Source organism: Pundamilia nyererei, unplaced genomic scaffold (assembly GCF_000239375.1).
Source record: "Pundamilia nyererei isolate P.nyererei 1_Seehausen unplaced genomic scaffold, PunNye1.0 scaffold00119, whole genome shotgun sequence".
Classification (NCBI taxonomy): Eukaryota; Metazoa; Chordata; class Actinopteri; order Cichliformes; family Cichlidae; genus Pundamilia; species Pundamilia nyererei.
This window is the reverse complement of record NW_005187520.1, coordinates 1768398-1786022: the sequence shown is the minus strand read 5'-3', so window position 1 is coordinate 1786022 and position 17625 is coordinate 1768398. Positions and strand designations below refer to the sequence as shown.

At 43.2% G+C, this 17625-nt stretch overlaps 1 protein-coding gene and 1 non-coding gene across 2 annotated transcripts in view; both read right to left on the bottom strand.

Moving 5' to 3' along the window:
* The window catches only part of cand1 (cullin-associated and neddylation-dissociated 1), an 18854-nt gene extending 6688 nt beyond the window's left edge, over positions 1-12166 (bottom strand). Inside the window, exons 1-19 of the mRNA XM_005742312.2 lie at positions 11825-12166; positions 4911-4986; positions 4741-4808; positions 4502-4656; positions 4193-4316; positions 4022-4109; positions 3768-3936; positions 3576-3681; positions 3359-3504; positions 3029-3180; positions 2802-2942; positions 2233-2374; positions 1622-1830; positions 1366-1534; positions 1195-1284; positions 908-1061; positions 584-821; positions 317-505; positions 45-188 (exon numbers count right to left, since the gene is read on the bottom strand). Coding sequence (XP_005742369.1) covers positions 45-188; positions 317-505; positions 584-821; positions 908-1061; positions 1195-1284; positions 1366-1534; positions 1622-1830; positions 2233-2374; positions 2802-2942; positions 3029-3180; positions 3359-3504; positions 3576-3681; positions 3768-3936; positions 4022-4109; positions 4193-4316; positions 4502-4656; positions 4741-4808; positions 4911-4986; positions 11825-11892 — 2628 coding nt within the window. The 5' untranslated portion in view covers positions 11893-12166. The remainder of the gene's footprint in view (positions 1-44; positions 189-316; positions 506-583; positions 822-907; positions 1062-1194; positions 1285-1365; positions 1535-1621; positions 1831-2232; positions 2375-2801; positions 2943-3028; positions 3181-3358; positions 3505-3575; positions 3682-3767; positions 3937-4021; positions 4110-4192; positions 4317-4501; positions 4657-4740; positions 4809-4910; positions 4987-11824) is intronic.
* A 4549-nt stretch (positions 12167-16715) lies between these two features.
* trnav-uac (transfer RNA valine (anticodon UAC)) lies at positions 16716-16788 on the bottom strand. The gene has a single exon. It is a non-coding gene; the product is annotated as a tRNA-Val (tRNA).
* Positions 16789-17625: the final 837 nt, after the last annotated feature.

Genomic DNA, 17625 nt, shown 5'->3' with positions numbered 1-17625 from the left:
GGGGATGTCACATCTGGATTCAGAGTGTAGACAGGTGTACTTACCTCTTCACTGGAGGAGGAGAAAGCATCCAGGATGACAGTCTTGAGCTCTGGTTGGCCGCTGAGGTCCACGTGGTGTCCAACCTCGCCCAATGAGAGCAAAGCGAGGAGCCTGATGGAGTCTGTGGAACGGCTGTTCTTCACATCCTGTGAGGAACACAAGGTCTCTGAATCTCGTGGCTCTTACTGTTCGCTGTTCATCGGAAGGCAGTGAAAACCTTTAAAAACAGCTCAATTAACCTGCAGAGAGGTGAACGCTGCTCACTCTGACTCACCTGGATGAACTGTCCCACCACGGCGGGCCCCTCAGTGGGACAGGCTCTGGTCAGAGCAGCGACGCACTTGGCAATGGAGCAGTATGCTTGTTTGTGCGGCAGGGCGGCGCTCTGGGAGTAAACGGGGCCAGTGAGCATCCTAAGCAGGTCCATGTAGCCCAGGCCGGGAGTGTCGGTGGCCACGAGCGCCTAAGCGGGAAGTCACATGGTTAATATGCATATTCACGCCCACCATACACGCCGAAGGGTAAGCGGAGCTGGAAGTACCTGGTAGAAGTCGAGCATAGCAGAAAGCGCGCCTCCTTGCAGCAGCGGGGATCGAACCAGCGCAATAAGCTGCTGGAGGATGTTCCCTCCGCTCAGCTGACCCAGTGAGGATGGGTGAGTCACTGCCAACGTGGACAGGAAGCTCAGCGCCATCTGAGACACGTGCATGTCGCTCTCAGAGATCAGAGGAGGCAGCTCGGCCAGGACAGCATCTACCATGACCGGAGTCACCGCAGAGCTGAAGCACAGGATGAGAGGGTGAGGGTGGTGGACAGGGTGGAGCTGAGGTTTGGTGGGTGGGGCTTACTGGTGTGTGTGTGTTACCTGTAGTTTCTGAGCAGGATGTCCAGAGCGGCCAGCGTGCAGAGCTTCAGGGCACGCTGGTTCTTCCGGAGGAAGGAGGCGAGGATAGGAACGGCGTCGGGAAGAACGGGCCTCAGGTCGATTTTCAGTGGTGAGCCGGCAATCAGCGTCAGAGCTGTGTGCACACACACACATCAAACACTAACAGCTCCAGCCCGGTGAACAATATCCAACACTTCATTTTGATATGGAAGCAGAAAAGAGACAAGCTTCCTTTGAGACACAACTGGTGTGTGGGCGGGGCTTACCTTTCACCGTTGTCAGCCTTGTGATCTCATTCTTGAGGCGTTCTAAGAAGATCAGCAGCGTTCCCGGAAGCTCAGCAGGCAGATGGTCACCTGTACCAGAAAAAAGGAAGACATTAAACCGAGGAAAGCTCTGTGACATCACATCATGTGACTGGGAAGTGTGTGCATTACCTAGGTTACAGATGATCTGCCCCATACAGGAAATGGCTCGCTCTTTCACCTCCTGGTCAATGTCGGCGGCCTTCAGGCGCTTGATGGTGCAGGTGAACAGGTCGTTAATGTAAGGGGAGGGATCGAAGCTGTCGCTGGCTTCTGATTGGCTGTCCAGTGGTCGGATAACCTGGTGGCGACACAGAACAGGATGGAGGATAAAAATCAGCTATGACATTAGAAACAGAAAGGAGGAGGTTGTGAGTTTGACTCCCACCTTTACAAGCTGTTGAGTAACGAGCAGAGCCTCAGAGGTGATCTTGTAAAAGGGGTCTCCCACGCATGACACCACGGGCGGGACAAGGGCAGGGACGTGGGCATGGAAGGCGTGAGCGGGGTGTGTGACCATGATGACGTGGAGGCAGGCTAGAGCGTCGATCTTCAGGTTTGAGCTGCTCGACTTGTCGTTCAGAGAGAAAATGATACCTGCAGCGCGCACACACACACACACACACACACACACACACACAATTACCTCACTGCTATCAAGACACACAGCTCCAAAGCGCTCCAAAGAGTAATCCCAGCAAAAACAGAAACATCAAACATTCCAAGAGCCTATACAAAACGTTTTGGAGCCGTAACCTAACCCCAGCAGAAAAGCCAGCCATTCTGACATCTGACTAAGATGCTGTTTTGTGGGTGTGTTCCTGAGTCCTCCCTGAAATCTGTTGGGGGTGGCTTACAGTTTTATGGCACCAACTCTGCACGACTGGGCCACAGAATTATGTAAAGAACTACAAAAATACTGGTGAAAAATATTTGTATCTGTGTATAGTGACTGTATTCTATCATATCTAGATTATTCTTGACCTGCGGCAGCGTCACCTGGTATGAGGACCGGGATGTGCTGAGTCAGGGCGCCCGGGAGGACATTCACCAGCTCGGTCAGCATGTTGAAGCAGCACTGACGGGTTTTCACGCTTTTCTCCTTTAGCTGTTTGTGCAGAGCTTTCACAATCATGGGGACCTGTGGAGGGCGACAGATGTTACCAGAGAATCACAGGAGACCACCGCAGGTACTTCCTGCTGCTTGCGGTCAGCCTTGCAGGATGCTGAGGGTTTCCTGTCGCCGTGAGAACCAAAGATATGCTCCTAAAAGCTGTGCAGCACTGACATCTACTGTAGGAAAGCTGAACTACAGCCAGAGACCAGTGAGAAACTGTGCTGAGAGAAAACTTTACACCCACTTCTCATATAGAGTGAGCACTGATTGGTTGCAAGGAGGTGATAACTTTTATCTCCTGTATCTAAATAACCTACTCCTTAACTTAATCTAATATCTCATACTTTATACATCTCTAATATCTCTTTATTTCATTAATTAAAAAAAAAAAATTCTGCTTCTGCGTGGCGAGCATAAAGAGAAAAGAGCTCTGTCCACAGCAGGAGCATACCTGGCTCTGCAGCATAGTCAGCGGCGTGTCTCCTTGCTCCATGGCGTCTGGATCAGCCAACCAGCTCTGAGCTGGTCTGGTCTGTTTGAGCAGCGACAAGTAGGCGTGGAAAACATCCGCCTTTACATTCTCCTCCCTCTCCTGCACGCGCATACACACAGAGGCAGGTCAGACATAAAGGTCATCGTTACACATCTCAGAGATAGAAGCCGATCGAACGACGCTACCTTGAAGCGACAGACGAGCGCAGGAGACACGGTGCGGTAGAATTCCGGGAGCATCTCATGACGAGTCGAGACGACAGCATCTAAACACTTCGCCGCCGCCCTTCGAACCTTCCAACTCATGTCGTCATCATCACTGTACTCATCGTCGCTGCCTGGAAAGGAAATGAAGAGATGGCGTCACCGATTAATGTTCAAACGCTTAATTTGGATGTAAATGAGTGGGCAGTGTCATGTGATTTCAAAGCACCAATCAGCTGAGCCTTTAACAGTTTAACATAAACTGGAGGTGTCTTACTTCAGCAGCGATAGCCAGAGACGGGGTTTCAGTACCTTGATAGTCTTCGTCGTTCTGCTCAGCATCCATGGCGTTGTCATCCTCATCTTCATCATCAAAGTTGTAGTTGGGGTCGTAGGTCAGGTAGCGCAGGCAGATGGAGATGACGGTGGGGACGTGTGGGTAAACTTCTTTGGGACACCTGGAAAGAATAAAAGCAGTGAGCACACGAGGCACCGCCGCCACAGATTCTTCGGTCTGAGACGGTTTTACCTCCTGACGAAGGACTCGAAGGCCTGGATGCAGTACTCTCTGAGCTCGTCATCGTCCACGTTACAGAACTTCACCACTAGAGGGATGATCTTCTCCAGGTACTCACCTGTTAAAGAGAGACGAGAGGTCAGAGGTCAGGGAGGATTCATCTCTAAATCAGAGACATGACAGTGTGGAGGCCGGGCGTCTCACCGATCCTGTGTCCAGCCTGTCTGCTGATGGCGGCCGTGCACTGGATGTATGTCCTGGTGGTCGACATGTTGTCATTCCTCCCCAGCTCGGCGAGGAGGTGCTCGATCAGGTCGATGAATACCAGATTTCCGCAGGACATAACCAGGTGGCCCAGAGCCATGATGGTCCTCTGAAACGCCCAAAGAACAACAGGTAAGGACACAAACACCTTCCTGAAAGCTCAAAAACACAAAAGTCAAAGCGGTTGGACAGACCTTTCTGACGGCCAGCCGGGGGGAGGTGAGCTGAGGCAGAAGGCAGCTGAGGATGGAGGGGTGGAAATTCACCAGCAGACCCCCCTGTCTGCAAACAAAGACACGGAGAAGAACTCAAAACTTCACCCATCCCCACCAGCGCCATCCATCGGCAACCGCCTAACTACGTACCTGCAGAGCATGTCGGCCATGATGTCAAGTGCCTCCAGCTGCACAGATACGTCTTCCTGTTTGGCGATAGCGCTCGTCAAACGACCCGTTATCTTCTTACAGACGCTGGCCGCTAAAGCCGAGCCTGAGACGGAGGCAGGAGGAGAAAAGATGAATCTTCACATTTTTCACGGCAAAACAATCTGAAGATTCATGAAATCACTGGATGCTGAAAATTTTCACATTTTACAGATCAAAACTCGCTCGCTCAGAAGTGATACTGAATGAAATATGTGCTGTTATGAGATCAGTACTAGTCAAATATTTTACCACTGGAGGCCGGCGGTAGCTCTCCAATGACTGTTTTGAGTCCAATGGAGGAAATGTCTCTGAGCTGCTCTTTGTCTGAAAGCATGTTGGTGCACAGAGTGTCCACGATCGTCTCCACCTGGTACTCCTTCACCTTACTGACCAGAGGGCCCAGGCTGAAACAAACACACCCACAATCACACACATGGACACGATCAAACAGGAAATAGGAAATTAAAACTTAAAATCAAATAAATTACCATTTGACAGCCAAGTTCTGAACTTCTCCATTCTTGTCTTCCAACAGTTTGAGAATCATCCTCACCACCTGTTCATCAGTGTCAACCAAAAGTTCAATAAATTATCAATAAATTATAATCATTCATTAGACAGACACCAGGTGAAGCAGTGCGAGGTCATACACACGGACCTTCCTCTCGCTGTCGTCGTCCAGCTTGATCGAGTCTTTCTGAAGCTCCGTCATCAGGTCGTTAGTTGCCATAAATCTGGAAAACAGCAAACAAACAAATGAATGAAGCGAGTCGAAGTGTGCGGTGATTAAACGCACAGATGGGCGAGTCATTAGTACAACATCTGCTTCAGACAGAGCTGAAGTCTTAGCTTTCCTCCTGAAAATCTCAGAAAAAAGAATTGATTTTAATTTGAGTTTTTAAAGCTTGGAGTAAAACATCCAACAGGAGGCGCTGAAGAGACCAGGAAATGGAAAGTACTAAAAGGGAAAAGGACATGACAAAACGGGCAACAAAGAAGGACTTATTTGTTCTGCTAGAAGATCAGATCATGAACTCTGAAAAAATTGCATATTTAAGACTCATCAGTCCATGTTCTTCCCAAAGTGTTTTCACGTCAGTTTATTCTCCAGCTGTCCTAATGAAACGGTTCATTTTTACACCAAAACCCCGTTAGGTCGAGCTCATTACAGCAGGATTTCAAACAAGCAAGTAGACGATATAAAAAAACAAAAAAACAAAACCTTGCTCCTCTCACACTGAGAGGATCAGTAGAGGATTCAACAGCTGGTGTCTTTTTTTTTGTTTGTGTGTCAGAGCAGTGAAATGACCCCCTGCACGTTTCTCACCAAACTCTCGGACTTCCCGTCTGTGACGTCATCCAACACGACCGGTTTGGCAGTGGGTCACTGATGTCACACTGACCTCCACAACCTGAAGTCTGACTGCTGTTGGGTGTCAGGATGAAGCCCTCGGACCTTACGCTGGTGCAGGACAGTTGAGAGATCAACCTTCAGAGTATTTAAGTTTTAGTCTTTTAGCTCCTCAAATGTGCATCAGCCAAAGTCCTGAGTGCTTCATTCAGACATGCCGACCTCTGCTAAAAGAGCTTTTATAAAAACCAACGAAGCAAACTGGAAATAAATGAAATTATGTAAGACCCTCTCTTTTGTCTGAGCTGCGTCTCTCTAAAGCGAGCTTGGTAAAAATAATCTGGAGGATGACAAACGAGCCGTTTTAGGACACTTTTATTAACTTCTTTAAATGGATCCGTTTTTGCTGCAGATCCAAATCCTTTAATGCAGAATCAAAGGTGCTGTCAGTCCACCGAGGTTCACATATATAGAGCCCAATACAGAGGATTGAAGCTGCCAACATCAGAGAGAAAGAAATGTAGAAACTGCGTTTTTCTTTGTACTAATGCACATATTTAATACATGTTTTATTTTGTTTATTTTACCTAATAAGCCAAGTACTAAATTCTCAGAGAAAGTCCGATAATATGCAAAAATAAAGGCATAAAATGTAATGAATTAAAAGCATATATATAAAATTAAAGAAACCCTGAGATGTACAGGGCAAAATGTAAAAAAATATTCAAAATATGTACCATCAGTAAATAAATTTTAATAAAAGAGGCAATAAACCTATTATAAATATACACAGTGATGTCAAAAAATATATTATTGACAAAATAATGAATTCAAATTTCACAAATTACGCTGAATTTATTATTGGCATTAATAAAGAAAAATGTGACAAAGTATAATGAATAAAATCCACATTTAATTTACTCTCGGATTTCTTTACTTTGTCATTAATTTAAAAAAATAGAATTGCTTATTTAACTAACAATGAATAACTTAAGGAATTTTTAAAAATTGAGTAAATAAAGATCAATAAAACTATGGAATAGAATCTACCAACTGTGGGCATTCATTCATTTATAAATTGAAATCTTCACCATTTCATTCATAACCAGTTAATTATAAATCTAATCATTGTCTGCTTTTTTGTGCATTTAATTCTGCATTCTTTCCCACCTTAAAAATGTTTCATTATATCTTTTTAATACATTTACTTTCTTTTTAATTATGAAAATAAGGAGTGGGTCATTCATAGAGTATCAGTGTGCAAACTTTAGCATTAAAACAGAAAAATAAGTCTAACAATTATTATATTAATGAATAAATCTGAGAAATAAACAATAAACACATTTTAAAATGTAATGAAAAATTAAATACCATTAAATGTTATATTTACATGAATGTATTTTATAGATTATGCCTATGTTTATCTTCCATATAACAGTACTGGGGCACTGAATATTAGTATATTCTTTTTGGCATTCTGTGAATTTTATTTCATTTTTGGGCAATTTCAGACATCTGCACCAAGCACCTCATGCTCCATACGTTTATAAAATAACTAATATGTAGTTCCTGTCTCACAGAAGCCGTGTGGAAACGCTCAGATCAGGCCTAAAAGTGGGTCAATTTTTACCCAACAGGAGGCAAAACTGACAGCTTTTCATGATATCGAGGATTCCTTGTTCTGAGAGGGCGGCCGAAGCGATGAAGCTGATTATCTGTGCTGCCAGCTTGTGATCGTCCCCGAGCAGCTGACACAAAGAGGGCCAGGCTGCTCTGAATTTCAAGCTAAATATGAGCTTCTTTTTACTGGTCAAAGAGTCTGATCCAAGCCACTCTGTACCTCTTTATGCAACATTCCTCACAAACACATCAACATGGCTCAAAGTACGACCACCACAAAAAACCAACACAATCAAGCAAAAACATACCGAGGGAAATAAAGACCGCACAGATAAAACTAAAGTAGTATTTATGTTTAAAATTATCTTAGTATTCTAATTTTGCTAAGATCCTTTTTTTTTAATTTTCTGCCACGTACTTCTTTCTCCAGTGGCAAAGTTTTACGTTAACAGGCATCAGACTGCTCTTGGAAGTGAAGCCCCGCCCAACTGATGCTTATGAATGTCGTTCAATGGTGGCTTAAAGGGCGAGGAGCTAAAACAGCTCGTTTTAGACCAAGGATGAAGGGAAACACAGAGGCTGAACATGAGTTAAATGTGGCTTATTTTGAACTATGAATCATGCAAAGCTGCGCTTGCACAGTCTAAGAACAAAAACGTGGAGACCTGGGATCGACAACTCTTTTCTTTCCTGTTCCTGAACAGCTGATCAGTTACTTCAATCAGCTCTCAATATGTTTACCCTGAGTTAATGAAAGAAAGCCATCATCAATGGAGCTCCAACACTGTAATTCACCATGTAAGGTGAATTACAGGTAAATAAAGAGCAGATGAGCAGGGCTATGAAGACGTTTTAGTGCTGACCGTGATATTCAAACAGGAGGGAAGAAGAGAGTGATTTTAATCAGCTCTGTTCACTCTGTCATCATCACTGACTGAATGAAACTTGATAACCGCACTTTAACTTATAGATGACGCAGTAATCCTAATTTGATTAGATTTTTAAATCTAATTATCCATTTAAAATGTTGTTTGGCATCATTTAATCACTGAATCTCAATCGATGAACACACGTAATGAGTTTACAATCAGACTGTGTGCAGCTGCTTCCAAAAACTCACTTTTAAATTTTAAATAAATTTAGTTCAGTTTCATCTTTGCATCTCCAAAATTCCAGTCGTGGCAGATGTTTTTCCATCAGTGTGATCAGTTAGAACACAGATTAGTTTGATTTAACCACTGTTTCTCAGTAACGTACAGTAAACGTTAGTACTGACAGTCTGACGGCTGTGTTACTGCCCACAGTCTCGGAGGCAGAAAGATGAGGCTACAGTTTATTCTGAGCTGATTATAAATCAGTGATGTAGTCGCAGAATCTGCCCTCAAATATTGACGATTGACTGACCTTAAAAGCGCTTGTGTAAAGTAAAAACACACTTAACACCTAAACTGGGATTTCAGTGTGTGTAAAATTGTCTGTAGATGGATTCATTCCAATCTTCGGCGGCGACTTCATGAATGAGGAAATGAAACTGAGTGTCAGTCAGCTGGTTCAGGTGCAGTAAGAAGGGAGGAGCCAGAGAACAGTTTTAGTTCACAGAGTCTGTTACCATGGTAACTGGCACAGAGTTTAAGTTTACTGTGAACCAGAAAACCCAGTTTCCCCCTGAGCTCAGGATTAACAAACTCCTGGCGCAGGGCCTGATGACGTTCTTCTTCCTGTCAAATCAGTTTATAAGCTCAGTTTTGAACGCTCCAACATAAATAAATCATTGCATATTTGTGTTCGTCTGGCGCTAACGGACCTCCTGTCAGACGCTTCATCTGCCTTCACTATTTGCTAGACGATATCAGCTGCAGATGATCAATACAAACTGTGTCACTTCAGTCTGCCTGTTAATAAACTCATTAATCTGAAGCCTCAGTTCAGGCTGCGACTGCAGCATTTCAATTTCACCTGCTGATTATACTGAAGATGAATCGATTAAACATTATGAAAAACAGCAACAGAAAACAGCAAGAAGGCCTTTTGTGAACTCCCCTTTGTTTTTCAGATACTGTCATTTATATATGTAGGTTTTATCCCCGAGTTTCTGTGGTTAAATCCCCTATGGTGGGGTGGGGGGTGGGGGGTGCAGTTGGTAATCAGTTAAAAAGCAGCAACTGCTTTTTATGTCATCCTGAAAATGACAAAGAGGAAGAACAGGTTGACCAAGAGTTTCCCTTGTTGGCTTCACACTTATTTTCTACAAAGAGCATGCTCCGTCACCATCATCTCAGCTTACACCAGGGCTCGCAGTTTTTGGTAGCCCAAATAAATTTAAGTAGCCCGAATAAAAAAAGAGCAATTTTTTGATTGATGTTTTGTTTCCATTACAATATTATAATGTATAATATTGTAACGGAAACAAAACATTAATCAAAAAACTGTTGAAACACAAATTATAACATTGTCTAAAAATTACAACTCAATCAACTCAAATACTTGGTTCTAATTGAACAGAAATTTCTATGAACTTGTAAGAACTGTGTAGGACATGAATCAGTCTGTGTCAGATCCTGAATTTGAAATTTCCACTGAAGTCACGGGTAAGAGACAAGTGGAACCAAGATTGAGGCCATTTGCTTTTTGAAGTTTGCAAAGACTGCTAAATTTTGCCAGTGGTAATTCACTCTTTACAACATAGTAGCTGTTCTAAACAGATTTTTCAGGTTTCTTTTTAGTATGTTATTTGCAATTGGTGTTTGTTCTGGGAAAGATATTGCAGACTGAGCAATAATGCATTTCTTGCATTTCTCATGGGTTCTAATGGGGGCCTTTCTTAAAATGACTGGTCCCAGTAACAAAGGCGCTTGTCGACTCAGAAATCGAGGGAAAACCAACAACACACCCGGCAGAACATTATGTTATTTACACTGGTGCACATAAGTGGTCCGCATGTGCGCATTCACTGTCAAAATAAAAGACGCGCACCAGATAAGAAGTTGCAACGCGAGTTTGCGTCCATATAAAAGGCAGTGTTTTTGTCCGCTAGAGTGGGATTTTCACGGCACATTCCGCACCACAGCTGTGCGTTCATCATTTGTTTGAAGCCAGCTCACCTCCTGCAACCACTTTTCCGAGAATACGCGCTTCTTTTGTGGTTCGGACTCCTGACATTTCTTTGGAGGTGGAGGAACATCACAGTAATTGCTTAAAGGAGCTTCTTCGACATCTTTAAGAGTTCTAAACAAATGTCTGTCCTCCTGAAAATCTTATGTACGCAAACCCGCTTTTGGTGCCGGGCTGATATTTTGTCCCAGTCCAGCCCTGTTTAAATCCCATTAAATTCAATTAAGGGTTAAAGTGTGCATTATTGGCTTCTATTACAGTAGCTGTCTGAACTAGACCTCTGGATTGGAGCGTTTGTGCATTTTTTAAAACATTTTTAATGAAATTATTTGACTAATAATATGGCTGTTGTGTAGTTAATCATACTAACAGACTATCCAAGAAGTCTGAGCCCCAGTTTAGGTTAAAGACGAACCTAGATCGAAGATTTAATTTGGATTTTAATTAGCAGGTATGCTGACCCTGTACAGTGTACTGATGCAGCTTCCATGTTTCTGAATATGGTCTCTTCTTACTCCAACAAAAACAAGAACTCAGTCCAGTAGCCAAAAGGTGCTGCCACTCTAGCTGCAACTATCTTTTAAATACACTATGTATAGTGCTGGTTGCTGACCCCTCAGGAGGACAGTAGTATTTCATATTCTACTCTTGACTTGGTTCAATATCAAAGAAAGCAGCTTCCCAGAAGCTCTGTTACCTACTGTTCAAACTGTCTGAAACAAGCCAGGTTTGTGTGAAACCAGACATTTTCTGACTAACAGAAATTGTTCCTATTTGTTTCCTATCTGAAACAAGCCACTTACTGTCTAAAAACAACTACCTTCTGTCTGAAACAAGTCGTTTGTCTACTTTCCTTCCAGAAAGTAGCCAATTCTCTGTATGAAACAAGCTGTTTTGATGGAGCTACAGCAGCTTATTTCAGGGAGGATGAACTGCAAGGCTGTACCGAGGCCCAGTGAGAGACAAAGCTGGCTTATTTTGAACTGTGACTCACGCAAAGCTGCTCTGACGAGAGTTTTAAAACAAAACAACCACAGAAATGGGATCAGAATAAGACACCTTTAACGCTGACAGAGTCTATGTGAGTGCAAGGCTGAAGCTCCGACCTTCTCCGTCTGTTTACCGGCGTCACCACACCCCCGTTAGCTGGAGCGACACTTTGACGTTAAACCCGCCCGTTTCCCGGGAGAAATCCCACTAGCGGGGGGCTACCTTCACATTTGAATCTACATCACAGAGCGCCGTCACTCATGCTAAGCTAGCCTGCGGATTGACAGAAGTTGGTGCTAGCCCGCTAGCCTGCAGGCTAGCTGCTAATGCTAGCAGCTAACCGCGGATATGACGATGATCAGACAGGTGGCATGCTAGCTGTTAGCCTGAGAGCGGCAGGCCCGCCGCAGCAAAGCGCCGCTTTCAGTGCGAAATAACAACACTCCGATGCGATAAACAACAACTGACGGTCAGATCCCTCCACCCGGGCGTTGTTTTACCTGAAATCCTTGTCGCTGGAGGTCATTTTCTCCAGCAGGTTGGAGATGTGGTACGAGGCGCTCGCCATGTTGGTGCCGTTAGCCTCCTACTAGCAGAGTGCGCTCGGTGAGGATGTTCCGGCTGCGGGCTCTGGTGTCTCTGGCTGGCTGTGTGACCGCCCTGCTCGGATGATTTCGGGGGTAGAGAGTGTGTTTCTGTTCTTCTTCCACTTCTTCCACCTTTCTCTTCAGCTACAGCGACTGTCGCATCCCGGGGCTACCAGTTTGGTGTGTTTGAATGGAGCTCCCGTTCTCTCCGCAGAGGGGCGGGGTTAGCGGCGCTGGACGATGTGGGGTCGAAGGTCACAGTTTGACCAATTTTTCTGTCAGTTTGTCTTTCTAAACCCTCATAAAAGGTCATTTTACCCCAAGTAAAATGAAAATCTGCATAAAATACTCACCCGAGTCCAAAGTGTGAATTAAAACGATTCACTGAAAGTCTTTAAATCATAAATTCGACATTTTATCTTTTTTTTCCTTCTTTTTCCTTTTTTTTGACTGAGGTCAAAAAGAATCAGATTAAGAGGTTTTATTATCACGTGGACAGTAAAATTAAGTGGTGATACATAAAATATATTTAAAAAAAAATAGTTAAATAGAGGCCAGCTTAAAAAAACAGTGAGGCAGTAATAGAATGATAGCAGCAAGAGTGAATGGGAGAGGTTCACAAGATGTTAGTGTGACCTTCTCTGATTGATGGTTTGGACATGTGGAGAGGAGGGATAGTTGCTGTATTAGATAAAGGATGTTGAAGATGGAGCTGCCAGGCAGGAGGAACAGGCAAGAAGATGTCAGCTTAAAAAAAAACGGACTTGGAGAGATAAGATTAATGATTGCACTGAGGAGGTGACAGTCAGTCATCAGGGATAATGTCCAGTGTTGATAGGAAGGCAACTTTTAATTTCTCTTGGAGATACTTCCTGTCCTGAACAGAGGGGCTTCGATGCCACCCCGTGACTGAACTGATGATGATGCATTCAACTGCACATCTGTAGAAACTGTTGACGATTTTGGTCCACCAATCTGTAAAGATCTGGGAATTGAGGAGAACACTTTTGGAACTTTTGGGAGAGCAATATTGTCCCATGGACCAGATGTTGCACTAAAACCTGCGTATACCTTTTAGCATTGGTGATGTATTTCCAAATGTGAAAGCTGCTAATTCCATTGACAGTAATACACCCCAATACGATCAGAAATGCAGGCTTTGAACTGAGCGCTGATAACGAGCTTGGTGGCCCCTCTTCCATTTAGCATCTGTGTTTTCCAAAAAGAATTTAAAACTCTGATTTGTCTGACCTCAGCCTGAAGATCACAGGCAACCAATATTGCGCACAGAGATTCCTCCAGAATCTTTCAGTTATTTAGCGTAGATGATGAGAAATTCAAAGTTAAATTTGATTTATAAGATTTGTTTTTCCATTTTAATGTAGCCTTAGGGAAGATTAAAAAAAAAGATAAAGATACTAAATGATTATTTAAAACACAGCCTCAGTCATTGAACTCATACATCAGAAATAAAAGACACAAAGGATAAAATGATTTTTTTTATCTTCTAATTCTAACTTTCTGCATAAAAGTTAAACAGAATCACATATGAAATTTAAAAACAAAACAAAAAACGTCCCCCATCAGGACATAAAAGTTGCCTCCTTCAGTCATTCTGCTCTGCCCTATATATTTAAGATGTAATTTCACACTCGATTCCATGAAATCCTCTCACGGCCCCTCAGATTTACCCACTGTCGCTGCAGAGGGACTCAAAACTGCAGGCTGCAAACATCTGGACTAAACTGTGTTCTTGAATCCAGCAGTTTTACAAGCAGTGTTCAATGCTGTGATTCACCTGCAGCAGGTGTTTTTATTCAGAGCCTCAGTGAGAGCTCCGCCCTTTAACAGGATCTGTAAACTGTGTGTGTGTGTGTGCCTGTGTGTGTTTACAGCTATTTTGAGCATATTATCCTCTGCTCAGAAATGAATCACCACTCACACACACACACAGTAATTTTATACATGCGGGAGACGCACTCAGGATATTCAGGATGCTGTTTTTGTTGCTTGAATGCATTCAGTATGCAATTCAGTCTCTGTGTGTGTGTGTGTGTGTGTGTGTGTGTGTGTGTGTGTGTGTGTGTGTGTGTGTGTGTGTGTGTGTGTAATGCTGATGTTGTGAGGACATGAGTGTTTTCAGAGGTGTACTGTAGGATCCTCTAGGGACTAAAACAACGAGTCTCACTGTGTAAATATGAACATTAAAATGAAATCTGGATTTTATTTGATGTTAAAAGTCATCTGTGTGAAATTCAGGAATTAATATAAAATAAAATATTGCTCTTAGTAAATGGTGACTGTATTTTATCCTCGGACTCTGCTAGGGCAGCTTTGCATGATTCACATTCATCTTCTGTCTTAAAAAGGCAGTTTTAGCCCCTCCCCCTCAGCCTGAGATTAGGAATAGCTGCTCTTGGTGATGTCATAAAAGTAAATGAAGAGAAAAACTCCTTGAAGTTGAGTGCTTAGCACAGTTAGAACATTTTTAATCAGATCAGAAACATGTACATCCTGAACTGAAGAAAAAATTCACAGCTGTATTACACGGACTGAGCTCCATGTGAGCTGCTTAACTGTGTGAATCTACAGGACAGTTCAAAATGCATGAACAATGTAGAACAAATGTGGAGGGATGCATCAAGTGTATAATCTTTGCTAAACCAAACCTATGGGTAAAGGAGAATGAAATTACCATAGTGCATCAGTCGGAGCCCATATTACCAATAACTACCTCAATGCTGTTGGTCAGCAGGTGCTGGTGGAAACTGTGATAAAGGAAAGAGAAGAAGAGGAGAGAGCTAGGCATATTAGGAGGCAGTGGGAGAGAAAGAAAGGCAGAAGAAGAAAGACTTCTCAGTTTGTAAGAGATGTTCTGATTGAATCTCTGTTCTGAGTGAAATGAGCAGGGTTATTTCCACTTCTTCTTTTTTGGGGGGATAATTTTATTTTTTTATTCTTTCCACTTTTAACAGACAAACAAAATGTGAGGTCAGACATGTTGGCAGAGAAGCAAATGCAGCTCACACAAAGACCCAAATTTGAGTTGTGCACGTCACTGATTTCCACACATAATTATCTTTTCTTTTAAGGATTCAGGATGCGTTGCTCGCTTACGTTTAGGTTGCCACTTCTTTTAAGGCTCTGTTTTCTTGGTTACCATGGTGATGTGTTCCCACTTTGTCTGGACAACTGCAGACAGGGAATAGTTTCCTGCTGAAATACATTAGAAACATTACAAATTCATGCTGATTTTCACTATAACAGGCTCATCACCAGCTGCATCCATGAACACAAACAAATACATGGCTTTTGCACAAAATGACAACAAAAGAAGGAAAAACAAACAAAGTAACGCACGAAAAGACCACAGAGTCTCCTCTGCGTTACTGTGAGTCAGTGTAACACACTCTGAAATTATGGAAACATGAGGCTGGGGGCGTGTTCATGTCTGCCTTCGGAAGAACCAGCCTCAGCTTCAGCTTGTCCTTGCTTCGGGTGCAGCTGGAGCTTCTCCAGGCCTGGTTTTCAGGTTCAGGTTGGAGTCCGAGAGAAGGAAAAGGACATGCTTGGCATTAGTGAGGGGTCCTCACAGAGGCGGGAGCAGAGTGGTGTGTGTGATGAGTCACAGATCAGTTGAGTGGGATGTTTACAAACCCCCAGGCGCTCTCTCTTTCTGTTGACACATAATGCAGCCTCTGACATATGCACGCTGTGATTCCAGCGTGTGTGTGCGTGTTTGCATACGAGTGTGTTAAAGCATTGACAGCGTTTGACAGTAATCTATGAAATGAGGCTACAGCTGCATCTCAAGTACTCACAGTCTTCTTCCGAAATCTCTGAGGAAATAATGATGATGCACTTTTTTTTATTTCTCTAACTCGACGGAGACGCAATGAAGACGATCATTAATCCATTCACACTTTCAGACTCATCAGCTTATCATCAGCCTTGGCTTGATGAAGATGAAAAATCCTCGCAGGCTCACCTGAGTTCATCACTGTGTTCATGTCCTGCATGTTAATGAAGCTCCCAAGCTCAGGGTCCGACAGATGAAGCTCAGGCTGAAGCACCAAGAGCTGCAGTTTTGATTTTGGTTTCCCCATAAACTGTAAATAAAAGATGACATTAGCCACATGGACTCCCCACTCTAATTAACTTGTCAAAATAGTCCTTATACTAAATGAAGCCCCTCAGTCTATCCTCTCCTGTGTCTTTAAGAGCCTCCCTCCCTAAAAGTCCACTTTAGTCTGATTGATGAATTCCTGGAAGCTACTAGAAGGGCCACACCAAGGCCTTGAGACTGTATATAAAAGATGGGGATTTGGTGCATGAGTTCCAGTTTAGTGATGGTTTGATTTAAACCCCCCACTTCCTGTCACCTGTGGTTGATCCACCCATAGTCTCTGAGTGTCGTTCACCTCCTCTGATAGCTGTGAGACTTTGAGTTTGGACACAAAATTATACTAAAAGAGTTCACTGATGTTTACCTGTTTTATTGCTGTTTGTCCTCCTGGATACAAACCAAACTGCAGCAGCTCTGGGTTTAGCGGAATTTCTTTTGGGATATGTTCCTCTTATCGCTCTAACCTCATCCATGTACGTCTGCAATATTTAACTTTCCTAAGTTCCACTCCAGCCAATCCTCTACTTGGACTCAGTTTTCAAATAATCATATACATTTAATTTACTATATAAACTCTCTGATGAAAAGGAGACCATGTTTTTGTCTTTAAAAAAAAAGTTGTCAAAATTCATTATCCACCTCTGATCTAAGACATTCTTGGCATCAAAGCTGGATTTGTGGTTCCACTGGGGATTGAACCCAGGACCGTCTGCGTGTAAAGCAGATGTGATGACCGCTACACCACAGAACCACCTAGTCACCCCAGGCTTAGCTCACATTCACTGCCCCAAATCAATAACGGTGACTAATTCAAATCTAAACCCCCTTTAAGTTGACATGGTAACTCATGAATTACTTCATTAGCAAAGATTACAAAACATCCAAACTCCATCAACTGCCTGAAAAGAAGATCTGAAGATGGAAATCTCCACCCAACTGCAAGCAAGCCCCTGCTGAATCAAAACCCACACTGTCCCACCAAGTACCCTGCTTTAATGTGTGCTTGACTCTAAGTCACACCACAGTTTACTAAATGAACCTCATGCTGCACTGACTTAAAACTGGCGACTGAAACAAAAAACTCATCATAGAAGTCTCCATTTCAAACAAAGTCTGAAGTTCTTATATAGCCCATTTCCATTAGTACCTACTCGGATAAGCTTGATGTGACTCAACGTTTCTCTTGTTGTCAAATTTCAGCATTGGCAGAATTGATTTTCAAGGAGTCGCTTTCATGACTCATTCAGTCTGTTGATGTCACATTTTCAGATCACCTCAGATTACTTGGAACCCCGGGTGAGCAGGTACTTAAAAAGGTACCTGTTGCCAGGTACTACAACCTAATGAAAAACCTTTAAACCGTATTGAGCTGTCACAAGACAATTCAAGTAGATGCTAATCAAAAAGGGCTAATAAATGTCTTCTTTGCAGCCAGAGAAGTCACCCCCTGCTGGTCACTGGAAACAATGCAGCTCTGTTCTGAGAGCCAGTGAGTTGCAAAAATTTAGAACTTTTTGGCTCTTGAGGTTTTTTAAAACCCATCTTAGGTTTTTTTGGTGGTTAAGGTTCAGGTTAACACATTTATCTG